The 12321-nt window shown below is 38.9% G+C and overlaps 1 protein-coding gene across 3 annotated transcripts in view; it reads left to right on the top strand.

The window, feature by feature from the left end:
* TTLL11 (tubulin tyrosine ligase like 11) overlaps window positions 1-12321 on the top strand; it is a 173742-nt gene that overhangs the window by 38217 nt on the left and 123204 nt on the right. For all 3 annotated transcript variants that reach the window (XM_036432895.2, XM_036432896.2, XM_036432898.2), the window contains exon 3: window positions 1096-1229. In XM_036432895.2, coding sequence (XP_036288788.1) covers window positions 1096-1229 — 134 coding nt within the window. The remainder of the gene's footprint in view (window positions 1-1095; window positions 1230-12321) is intronic.

Genomic DNA, 12321 nt, shown 5'->3' with positions numbered 1-12321 from the left:
TCTAGTGTAGCTCTCTCGGGGTGAAGACCATTTTTTTTTGTTGTTGCTGTTAATCCTCACCCGAGGGTATTTTCCCATTGATTTTTAGAGAGAAGGGAAGGGAAGGGGAGAGAAACATCAATGTAAGAGAGACACATCGATTGGTTGCCTCCAGCATGTGTCCCACCAAAGCCAGGATCAAGCCTGCAACTGAGGTATGTATCCTTGACAGGAATCGAGCCCAGGACCCTTTGGGCCGACACTCTATCCACTGAGCTAAACAGGCTAGGGTGTGAAGGTCGTTTTTAGCGGCAATATTTGCTTTGAGAAATAAGCATGCCAAAATATAAAATAATTTGCTTAAAATTTGCTAGGGTAAACTCTCACTTCCCTTGTCAGTGTTACTCAAGATGTGAAGAAAATAAAAGTCCAAATGTTTTATAAGTGAGATATTTCAGTTCCCTCTGGATAAATTAATGAGATCTGGTCAATGTCTGCATCAATACTTAGAACTGAAGAACTCCTATGGATTCCATTTTCCCCTTACACTATAATTATGCTATGATACTTCTCCAGTCCCTGTCTTATTTCAGGGAGATAGATTTTATGCTGAAAGGTATATATACTTTTATTTTATACATTTGATACTCATGAAAGATTAAAACAAACAATTTAATTAAGCTTCTCATGATTTAAGCACAGTCTACTAGATAATATTCTCTAGGGTATAAGATGGAAGGGATCCCAAAAATAGGTATTGTGTTCCCAAATTTTAAAAAGATATTAAGTTTTAAGTATAAGATATAACTTCGTCTCTTTATTCATTATCTAGGGGCTGACAAAGAATGGAGTAATAAGCTAGGGGGAAACTCGTTCCTTTGAATTGATGTTTCATTTTTGTAAGGAAAACAATCCACCTATCACCTTAGGTCTTCCATTAATTTGGTAGGTCTTAACAAATTAATGAGTCACCGCTGTGGGGAACAACTCAGACCTTTTTTATCCAGTCTGAGAAGTGACTATGTCAGGTGGGTGGTTGTAAAAGTCCCAAACAATGGCTGTTTTATAGCTAGTGGCCCCCTGCTGTTAAAACCTCACAGCTTCTCTCCTCCCCAGGCATGACGGAGATGGTGCGTAAAATTACTCTGAGCAGAGCAGTGAGAATTATGCAGAATCTCTTTCCTGAGGAGTACAACTTCTACCCTCGCTCTTGGATTCTGCCTGACGAGTTCCAGCTCTTTACTGCTCAGGTAGATGGCACTCGGTCCCGTGGCCTTGAATCACACTGTGGTTGCAACCGTGTCCTGGGTCCTGTGTGCTGGGAGCTGGGCCAGCGGTCCCCAGGGAGCTGAGCCCGGCCAGGGGAGTTTCCAACAGTGCACAGGAGGCACTGGCAGCGACCACGGCAGATTGCAGAGTTGAACAGGTAGGGTGACAGGTAGGTAAACTGAAGAAGTCCTGACATGAGAAGACGGTACTGATACTGATATTTGAAGCTGCATCAGGGGGTCAGGGTTTGGGGAGCCAGGGAGCCAGAGCAACAGAGCCGGAGCAGATGGCTGAGCCCGTAAGAGGACTGGGACTGTGAGTGAATCCTGGAGGTGTGGTCCCAGGGTGTGAAATGTGGGAGGTCAGGCTCCGCTTCAAGGCCAGGGAGTAGGTCTGACAAACTGAGGGGCGGGGGGGTGGGGAGAGGCTTTTAAGTGTCAATTTGTTCCAGAATCAGTTTTCAAATCGCCCATTCCATATTGAAACGGTATGTTTGAGTATGAAATATTTAGTTAAAAACCAATTGGCCATATATGTTTTGGTCCGTTTATGGACTCCACTTTGTTCCATTCATCTGTGTGTTTACTCTTAGCTAAGAAAGCCATGGCTTTATTGTCAATCTTATCAGGTAGTGCCAGTCTTCCCACTTGGTTTATCTTCAGAATTGTTTGGCTACTTTTGGTCTTTTGCATCTCTGGATCAGTTTTATAATCAGTTTGTCCCATTTCTACAAAGAAGTCTGCTAGGACTTTGAATCTATAGCTCAGTTTAGAGACAGTGGACATATTAACAATCATACTGTGGTTGAATACATGGCTTTTTATTTTTTTTAAAATTTAAATATACCTTTATTAATTTTAGAGAGGAAGGGAGAGGGTGAAAGAGATAGAAACATCAATGATGAGAGAGAATCATTGTTCTGCTGCCTCCTGCATGCCCCTCCTGGGGGTCAAGCCTGAAACCTGGGTATGTGCCCTTGACCAGAATTGAACCTAGAACCCTTCAGTCTGCAGGTTGACACTCTATCCAGTGAGCCCAACAGCCAAACCCATTGACCCCCTGTACCTTCTTCCCACTCCCTCCCCAGGCCTTCACCAATCTATTGTCTGTCCATGGATTATACATATATGCATACAAGTTCTTTGGCTACTGTCTTCCCACTCCTCCTTTCTTTATTTATATCTTCCTTAACTTATCTCAGCAATGTTTTATAGTTTTCCCTACAAGTTTTATTTTTTATGTTATTGAAAATGATATTTTTGAATTTTATTTTTCAATTGTTTGTTGCTAGTTAAAAACATCCAATTGGCTTTTTAATTTTGAATTTATATTATATGGCCTTGCTTGATTCCCTTATTAATTCTAGAAATCCCTTTTTGTAGATTAGGATTTTCTATGTATACAATTAATTCATCTGTGAATGAATGTTATTTCTTCCTTTGTAATCTACATGCCTTTTATTTATTTTTTCTTGTTAAACTGTCCTGGGCTAGGACCTTTATACAATGTTGAACAGAAGTTATTGGAGTGGACATCCTTGCCTTGTTCCCAGTCTTTGGGGGAAGCATACAGCCTTTCACTGTTACATATGGTGTTAATGTTAACTAGAAGTTGTTCACAGATGACCTTTGTTAACTTGATGATGATACCTTCTATAGTTTACAGAAAGTTTTCATCATGAATGGGTGCTTAATTTTGTCAAGTGCCTTTATGTATCTATGAAGATGATATGGTTTTTTTCTTTATTTTGGTAATATGATGAATCACACTGATTAATTTTTTAAATGTTAAACTAACCTGATATATGGCCTACTTGGCCCTAATATATTATTCTTTTTATATACTGTTATATTTTGTTAGGATTTTCTGTGTCTTTCTTCATGAGAAACGCTGGTATTTAATGTCTTTGTTTGGTTTGGTATCAGGCAATCTTCATTAAGTGATTTGGCAAATGTTTCTTCTGTTTTTTGAAGGTCTTATATAATACTAGTATCATTTCTTTCTTATATGTTTGATGGAATTCACTATTGGAGGTATTTTGCAAGGAACTTTCTGGAATATTTTATTTTTATTTCTAAAAATACATATAGGTAATTTTTCTTTCAAGGGACTAGTCTATTTTATCTAAATTGTCAAATCAATTGACATAACATTTTAAAAAATAGTATTTCCTTATTATTTTTTAACATCTATGAGATATGTAGTGATCTTCCCCTATTTCATTGCTGAGATTGGTAATTTGTGGGTTTTTTTTTTTATGATCAGTCTAGCTAAAGGCTTATTAATATTGTTGCTCTTTTCAAAGAACCAATTTATGATTTTATTATTTTCTCTCTTGTTTGTCCATTTTCTATATCATTGATTTCTAATTTTTATTATTTCTCTCTACTTCTTTTGGGTTTACTCATTGCTTCTTTTTAAAATAAAAATCTATTTATTATTATTATTATTTTTAAATTTTATTTCTTTGCTGTTTAAAGTTAAAATAAAACGCTATTTTAAAGAGGAACCTAAGTTCATTGATTTTAAACATTAAAGCAATAAGTTTTCCTCTAAGCACTGCTTATTACATCTTTGTATGTTACATTTTCATTACCATTAAGTTTAAAATGTTATATAATTTCCCTTAAGACTTATTTGATCCCTGGGTTATTTAGAAATGTGTTGTTTAACTTTTAAATAATTTGGAATTTTACCAATATCTTTTGTTATTGATTTCTAATTTAATTGTTGACATAAGAGTGTGTATTTGGTATTACCTTGCTCATTTTAACTTGATTGAAAGTTGTCTTATGACCCATATATTGTCTATATTGGTGAATGTTTCATGTGAATTTAAAAATAAAATGTACTCTGGAGTTGTTGGGATATCATCCTACAAATGTCAATTAGGTCAAATTGGTACTTGGTACTGTTCACGTGTCCCTTACTTACTTATTGCCTACTTGTTCTGTCAGTCAATGAGAGTATGTTGGAATTTCCAACTCTATTGTGGACTGTCTCCTCATTTTAGTTATGTCAGTTTTTGCTTTACATATTTTAAAATTCTGTTCTTAGTTTGATGACTTGACTCTTTTATAAGGTAACTTTCCTTGTCCTGAAGTCTACTCAATATTAATATAGCACCTCTGGCTTTCTTTGGCTTAGAATTTTCATGGTATATCTTTTTACCAGTCTTTTACGGTTAACCTGTCTACATTTTTTAAAGAGTGCTTCTTTTTGACAGTGTATTATTGGGTGTGGTATTTTATCCTGGTTAACAATCCTTGCCCTTTAATTGGTGTGTTTAGTCCATTCGAATTAATGTAATCACCAATATGGTTGGATTCAAGTATGCCAACTTGTTATTTCTTTTCTATTTATACTATATGTTTGGATTAATTGAATATTTTTAGTGTTTTGTTTTATCTTCTCTTTAAGCTTCTAAGTTATACTTCTTTTAAAAGTGTTTTTCGTTTTTGTCCAGCCCCTAGAATCTAGGGTTTACAATGCATCTTTAACTTACCACATTTACCTTTAAGTATTTCCTACTTCAAGTAAAATATAAACACCTTGCAACATTATATTTCTACTTCCACTCTTTTCCTTTGTGCTATTGCCATATACTTTACTTTTGTGTTATAAACCTCATAATACATTATTATTTTTGCTTTGAAAAGTCAGTCTATATATATAAAAGCCTAAGTGACTATTACAACCAATGACTGGAATGATCAGAAAGACCGGTCAACTAGTCACTATGACATGCACTGAACACCAGGGGGCAGACATTCAATGCAGGTGGTCAGTGTACTTCCATAGCCAACCCCCCACAGGCGGCAAACCTCCCATGGTCCCTCCCCCTGTCCTGCAGGCCCCGGCTGGCAGGCCCTCAGCCCCAGCAGGCCTGGCCCCAATCAGGACTGGCCGAGACAACTCTAATAGGCCCTGATCGCCTGCCAGGTCTAGAGACCCCCACCTGTGCACGAATTTCTTGTACCACACCTCTCGTTATAAAGAAATTGAAAAAGTGTATATTTGTCTTTTATAGTCACCCATACATTTACATTTTCAGAATTCTTCATCCCTTTGTGTAGCTCTGGGATTCCATCTGGTATTATTTTCCTTCAACTTAAAGAATAGTCTTTAACATATTTCTTGTAATGCAGGTCTGCTGATGACAAATTCTCTGAGCTTTTGTTTGTTTGGAAATGCCTTCAGTTTTGTAAATGTTTTGAAATAATTTTGCACTTACAAAAAAGTTGCAAATGTGTAGTAGAGAATACACATATACCTTTCATCTAGCTTCCCTTATTATTAATATATTGTATAAGTACTGAAACTTGGAAATTAGCATTGGTATAATATTAGTAAACTATCTATACACCTTATTTGAATTTTTCCTATTTCCCTACTAATCTCCTTTTTCTGGTACAGGATCCACTCCATAATCCCTCATTGCATTCATTGCATTTAATTGATGAGTACTTAATAATTACAAAGAGATATACCTCCTGATTTTTATCTGCCACATGTGGGTAGAGGACCAGCACATTGGTGTCTCCACCTCTCCTACCAGTGTGGCTTCTTCTTTATATCCTTACTTATAGGAGTTCTGTTTAGCTAAATTTCAGGGAGTTCTGAATGATGAGTTTTCTGTAGTTTAGTTATAATTTTGATGTAGTTGTGGGAGGATTTTAGTATCACATTTACCTACACTGCCATCTTCACTGGAACCCAGATCTTTAATCTCTTTGAACAGTGATTTGTTTTTTGTTTTTAATGCACAGCTCTTTCATATCTTTTGTTAAATTTATCCCTAAGTATTTCAAATTTTGATACATGGGCAATTTTTTGGTTTTAAACTTCAACTTCTAGTTATTCATTGTGAGTATGTAGAAATATAATTGATTTTTATTTATTAACCTTGTATTCTACAACCTTGCTAAACTCTCCTAATAAATTCCAGTAGCTTATTTTGAAGGTTTGATGGGATTTTCTATATAGACTATCATGTTCTCTGAGAATTGGATGGTTTATGTCTTGCTTTCCAGTCAGCCCTTTATTTTTCTTGCCTTATTGTCCTGGCTAGAATCCCCACATAGAGGTATGAAGGCAAAAGAGATGCTGAGGGTTATATTAAGACATTATATCTTATGTAGGGAAGGACAGATGTGAGGGATATTTCAAAGGTGGAATCTACAGGTCTTGGAGACAGATCAGAGAGGGATATGCAGAGGAAGGTACAGTTGATGTTTTCAGGAATCTGGTGGGGATGCAGTTGCCAAGATGGGAAGCCCTAGAGGAGGAGGAGGTTTAGTGGGAAAGATGGGAAGCTGAGCAAATGCTTGTTGCTTAACTGTCAGCTTTCTGAATTTAGTCACTCAGATAGATTCTTTATCTTTTGTAAAATGGGGATGTAGGGTTGGCAATTGCTCCACCTCTTTCTGTTTTAGCATTCTAAACTCTCAAGTATTACATCCATTTGATTAATGCTGAAGGTACTTAGAATGGATAGTTCCCTAACATAAGAAGGAATTGTCTCTTAAAGGACAATAATCTAGAATCTGCTGACTCAGGCTCTGGCACATGCAAACTAGACTATGAAAACCCTATCATAGTAACTTACTGGAAAGCCCAGGTACCATCACTATTCCTCATGGGATCTCAAGTAAGTCTCTTCTCCTCTCAGCCCCATTTCTCCAACTGTTAAATGGGGAAATGATTATAACCTCTGAGTGAGCATCCAGTGAGTATTTGACAATGAAATGCTTCATTAGCTGCAAATCTGAATTAAAAAAGAATACATCTGGATTCTAATTTTTAATATCACCTTTGTTTTATTACAAAATTATACATTCAGTTTAAGAATTCAAACATAGGGATGTATAATATAAAAAGTGAAAAAAATATTTCCACTCCTCAGAAATTACTGGACACTTTAGTGTGTATTTTTCCAGCTATTTCCTATTTATAAGCAAATATGCACTATAATACATATAGCTTTTTTCTTTAAAAATGGGATTTTACCATACATTCTCTTTTTTAGCTCTTTTCCTCACTGAATATGTTTTAGGCATCTTTCCATGTCAGCTCTATATAATAATCAATTGTATGAATGCACCATAACTTTTAAAATTACTTCTCTGTTGATGGACATTTAGGTGGCTCTCAAATTCCTTAGTTTAATAAGTTATGCTGTTGGGCATTCTCCCAGATTTATATTTTTCTACACCTGTTCCAGCATTTTCTTCAGGTGGACATCTCACAGTGGAATTACTGTATTAAAGGGTTCGCTTTACATTTTGACTGGTAAAGCGAAACCGAAGGCATCATTAGAAATAGTGCATTTAATTATGAGGGTAAACTGTCTTGCCAGGGCCATGACAGTGAGCTCTCGGAGCGGTATGTGGGCTTTGCTTTGTGATTCTTGGTAGCAACAGGAAGAGGTCTGAGTGGCTGTGAAACATTCTGAAAACTGACACTGGGAGCATTTTATTTCCGACATTAATTAGGATTAAACTTGCTTCATTAAAGGAAGGGGAAGATCCACACCCCTCTGCTATAACCATTTGCAAAACTGGTTTCCACATATGATCAGCAGGTGGCACCAGGGGGAAGCAAGTAGGATTCTCGGTGGAAATTTCTGTGAAAACTAGAGGAGAATGCAGGCTTCCTTTCCAATTTTAGCAGATGGCCAATAAAAAAATTCCTCGGCGTTTATTTTGCATATGGTCTCCCATCTGGGTATTTGAGAAAAGTACAGTTTTGTTATCAAAACAGTATTTATTATGGTGAAGGAGTTTGTATTTCGCAGAAGAATTTTTCAGTGAATGAAGCCAAAAAGCGGTTCAATAATGCTTTCAAGTTTCTTGGAGGGAACCAGTGAGCATGGTGTCCTTTCACTGTCCTCTCCAGTTACCCTCCTTAGTTAGCTCTGATTGATTCAGCTCCTTGAGGCTGAATGAAGCACATTATTTGCAAAACCCCCAGGGAACAATGTTCTCCACCGGCTTTAGAACTAGGAAAATGTGGACTTACTTATAAGTGGGTCAGAGTCCAGGCAGAAAGAAAAGCTGCAATAGGAAGCATATGTTCCTTGTCCTCACCCCACGTTTATCAAATAGACTTCTGGTGAGTTGCTTATTTGCATAATTTTCTTTCATGTGGACAGCATGCTGATCTGACTGACCTTCAGGGCACCCGATAGTTGGAGTTCACCTATAGCAGTGGTTCTCAACCTTTCTAATGCCGCGACCCTTTAATACAGCTCCTCATGTTGTGGTGACCCCCAACCATAAAATTATTTTCGTTGTTACTTCATAACTGTAATTTTTCTACTGTTAATGAATCATAATGTAAATATCTGTGTTTTCTGACGGTCTAACTGCTAGCTACTTCATAACTGTAATTTTGCTACTATTAATGAATCGAAATGTAAATATCTGTGTTTTCCGATGGTCTTAGGCTCTATAGCAGCGGTTCTCAACCTGTGAGTCGTGACCCACAGATTGAGAACCACTAGCAGGGTCGCCTAAGACCATCGGGAAACACAGATATTTACATTACGATTCATTACAGTAGCAAAATTACAGTTATGAAGTAGTAACAAAAATAATTTTATGGTTGGGGGTCACCACAACATGAGGAACTGTCTTAAAGGATCGTGGCATTAGGAAGGTTGAGAACCACTAACCTACAGGGTGAAGTTTAAACTCCTACAATGCCTTGCAGAGCCACTGCCCACCTCTGCAGCCTCAGCACCCAGTTTTCCACCACTTCCTTGGATTCTTCCATATTCAGCTGCTTTAAGCACAGGCCTCTGCACACGCCACTCCTTTTGCCTGGAGCACTGGCCGTTATCCTTCCTGCCCCTCTCCCAACTCCAGAGCTGCCTTCTGTCACCTGACAAATGTTGCTAATTTTTCAGACCCCTGCATATCTTTTACTTTCTCTATAGAGCCTACTCTGCCCTGCCCCACTGGGAGGCATTTTGGTTTTCTTTCTTCAACGTACACTGTACTCATGTTTATCACACTGTTTAGTGACTACAGGTTTAGTTATCTTTCTCTCCTGCTCTAAGTTCCATGAGGTCAGCGAGTGACTGGATCAGTCTTACTCACCATTGTATCCCTAGTGCTTCTTGTCACAGTGCCTGGCTATAGTGGGAAGTCAAGTATATTTGCCAAATTGAATTGCAAATTAATATGTATGGTTTATAATAATGTCTCTTGTGAGTTTAGCCATCAAAAGTTAGCTTCTCCAAGGCCAAGGATATTTGCCTGACCTAACCTGTCACTTTAAAAGGGTGTGGGCCACACCTGGGCCAGGAGGAACTGACCAAAGTCATGGCATCCGGTGAGATGGTGGTTGGGCTGCTGACCTTTCCCAATGATGCCCAGACCCTGCCCCACACAGAGTTCTGCACACGGGCACAGGCTCGGGAGCTGTCAGGGAGACCAGAATGCCTTCTGCTTATGCAGCCTGGCATCCCGGGAGGCCAGGGTTCTGGTGCATAACCAGTAGAAGACAAGACAAAAGTGAGGGGGTTCCAGCTGTCAGAAGCAGGCAGATGATTCAGAGCTGCTGGCAGAGACGATGTAGGCACCATGCTTTCACCTCCCTGGATGCTTCAAGTTTTATTGCCTTTGTTGCCAAAAATAGAACTTCACCGCCTGCTTAGATATATCATGCTGTTCTTGTGTCCCTTGCTTAACAGCTCAATTTGTTTACTGGAAAAATTGCATCCGAAACTCAAGATGGTGCTCATCTCTGGAAAAGCATGGTTAGGTCCTGTTCATTAGGACATCCTTTTAATAGGCCCGAGTGACACTGGCATCTGTGTGGTGCTTCCCAGTTCACCATGTGCTTTTTATATGTATGGCCTCTGTTATCCTCCCTCAATTTGGGGAATTATCATTATCTCCAATTTACAGATGAGAAGACAGAGGTTCAGAATCAAGGGTTCTTGCTCATGGTTACCCATGACTCTACAACAGCTAGTGCACTCAGACCTCTGACTCAGTACAGTTCAAACATTTCCTGAGACCTACTAAGTGCCAAGTGCTAGGGGTACAGGCTCAATGTATCCTTGCCCTATGCAATTGTTAAATGTGAAATGAAACACTGAACCAGGGTCAGGAGCCCTGCTCCACTTCTGGTTCCACCTCCTTTCCCCTAACCCCCAGTTTTATTGAGATATAATTGAGACATAATCCTATATAATAAAAGGCTAATATGCAAATCAACTGAAGGCAAAATGACTTGTCGCTATGATGAGCACTGACCTCCAGGGAGCAGATGCTCAATGCAGAAGCTTCCCCTGGTGGAAGCACCGCTCAGCCAGAAGCCGGGCTCACAGCGGGTGAGCACAGCGGAGGTGGTGGGAGCCTCTCCCACCTCCACAGCAGTGCTAACTATGTCTGTCAGTCAGATATTCCCCAAGGGCTCCCAGACTGTGAGAGGGCGCAGCCGGGCTGAGGGACACCCCCACCCCAAGTACACGAATTTCGTGCACCGGGCCTTTAGTATTGTATATTTTTACATCATGATGATTAGATGCACACATATATAGCAAAATGATCATCATAATAAGGTTGTGAACACATTCATCATCTCACATTAATTACAATATTTTTGTGGTGAGAACATTCAAGATCTTCTTTCTTAGCAACTTTCAAGTATATAAACCAGTATTGTGAACTATAGTCACCATGCTATCTATTAGATTCTCAGAACTATTTATCTTATAACTGGAAGTTTGTATCCTTTGTCCAATATCTCCCCATTTCCCTCATCCCTCATCCCAATCCCTGACAACCACAATTCCACAAACTTGAATTTGTCATGTGTTGCAAATGGCAGGATTGCCTGGCCAGTGTGGCTCAGTGGTTGAACATTGACCTATGAACCAGGAGATCAGGGTTTGATTCCCAATCAGAGCACATACCCAGGTTTTGGGCTTGATCCCCAGCAGGAGATAGCTGATCATTGATTTTTCTATTTCTCTCTTCCTCTCTTAAATCAATGAAAATTAAATTTAAAGAAAGCAAATGGCAGGACTTCTTTTTTTATGGCTCAATAATATTCTTCGGAGAGAGAGAGAGAGTGAGAGAGCGAGAGAGCGAGAGAGCGAGAGAGAGAGAGAGAGAGAGAGAGAGAGGTTTTTTTTATCTATTCATCTGTTGATGGGCACTTAGGTTGTTTCCATGTGTTGTTTATGGTGAACAATGCTGCAGCGAATCTGAGAATGCCAAAAATCACTCTTAGACATAGTAATTCCATTTCCTTACCCAGAAGTGGGATTCTGTATCATATGGCAGTTCTAGTTTTACATTTTTTGAGAAAGATTTATATTGTTTTACATAGTGACTGTACCAATTTATATTCATACCAGTAAGTGGGAGGTGACATCTCATTGTGGTTTTGATTTGCATTACCCTGATGATTGGTGATATTGAGCATCTTTTCACATGCCTGTTGGCCATTTGTATATCTTTTCTGTTTGGGCCCACTGCCCATTTAAAAAATATATATTTTATTGATTTTTTACAGAGAGGAAAGGAGAGGGATAGAGAGAGGGGCATCAATTAGAAACATGGATGAGAGAGAAGCATCAATCAGCTGCCACCTGCACACCCCATACTGGGGATGTGCCTGCAACCAAGGTATATGTCCTTGACCGGAATTGAACCTGAGACCCTTCAGTCCCCAGGCTGACACTCTATCCAGTGAGCCAAACCAGCTATGGCCCACTGCCCATTTTTAAATTAAATTACTATTGTTATTTACTATTAAATTGTATGAGTTCCTTACATAATTTGGATATTAATCCCTTACCAGTTATATGGTTTACAAATATCTTCTCCCATTCTGTAGATTGACTCTTCGTTTTGTTCATAGTTTCTTTTGCTGTGCAGAAGCTTTTCAGTTTGATGTTTTTGGCTTTTGTTGGTGTCATATCCTGCTGCCACCTCTTAGCTGGGAATGGGGCCCTGTCCAAGTCATCTACACCCCCACCCCCAGGCTCCAGTGGTTCCTGTACAAGAAGAAAAGATTGCAGAACATCACTAAGGTTCCTTTCACGTCTAACCT

Source organism: Pipistrellus kuhlii, unplaced genomic scaffold (assembly GCF_014108245.1).
Source record: "Pipistrellus kuhlii isolate mPipKuh1 unplaced genomic scaffold, mPipKuh1.p scaffold_m20_p_12, whole genome shotgun sequence".
In the NCBI taxonomy this organism is placed as follows: Eukaryota; Metazoa; Chordata; class Mammalia; order Chiroptera; family Vespertilionidae; genus Pipistrellus; species Pipistrellus kuhlii.
This window is presented reverse-complemented; position numbering and strand designations above follow the sequence as displayed.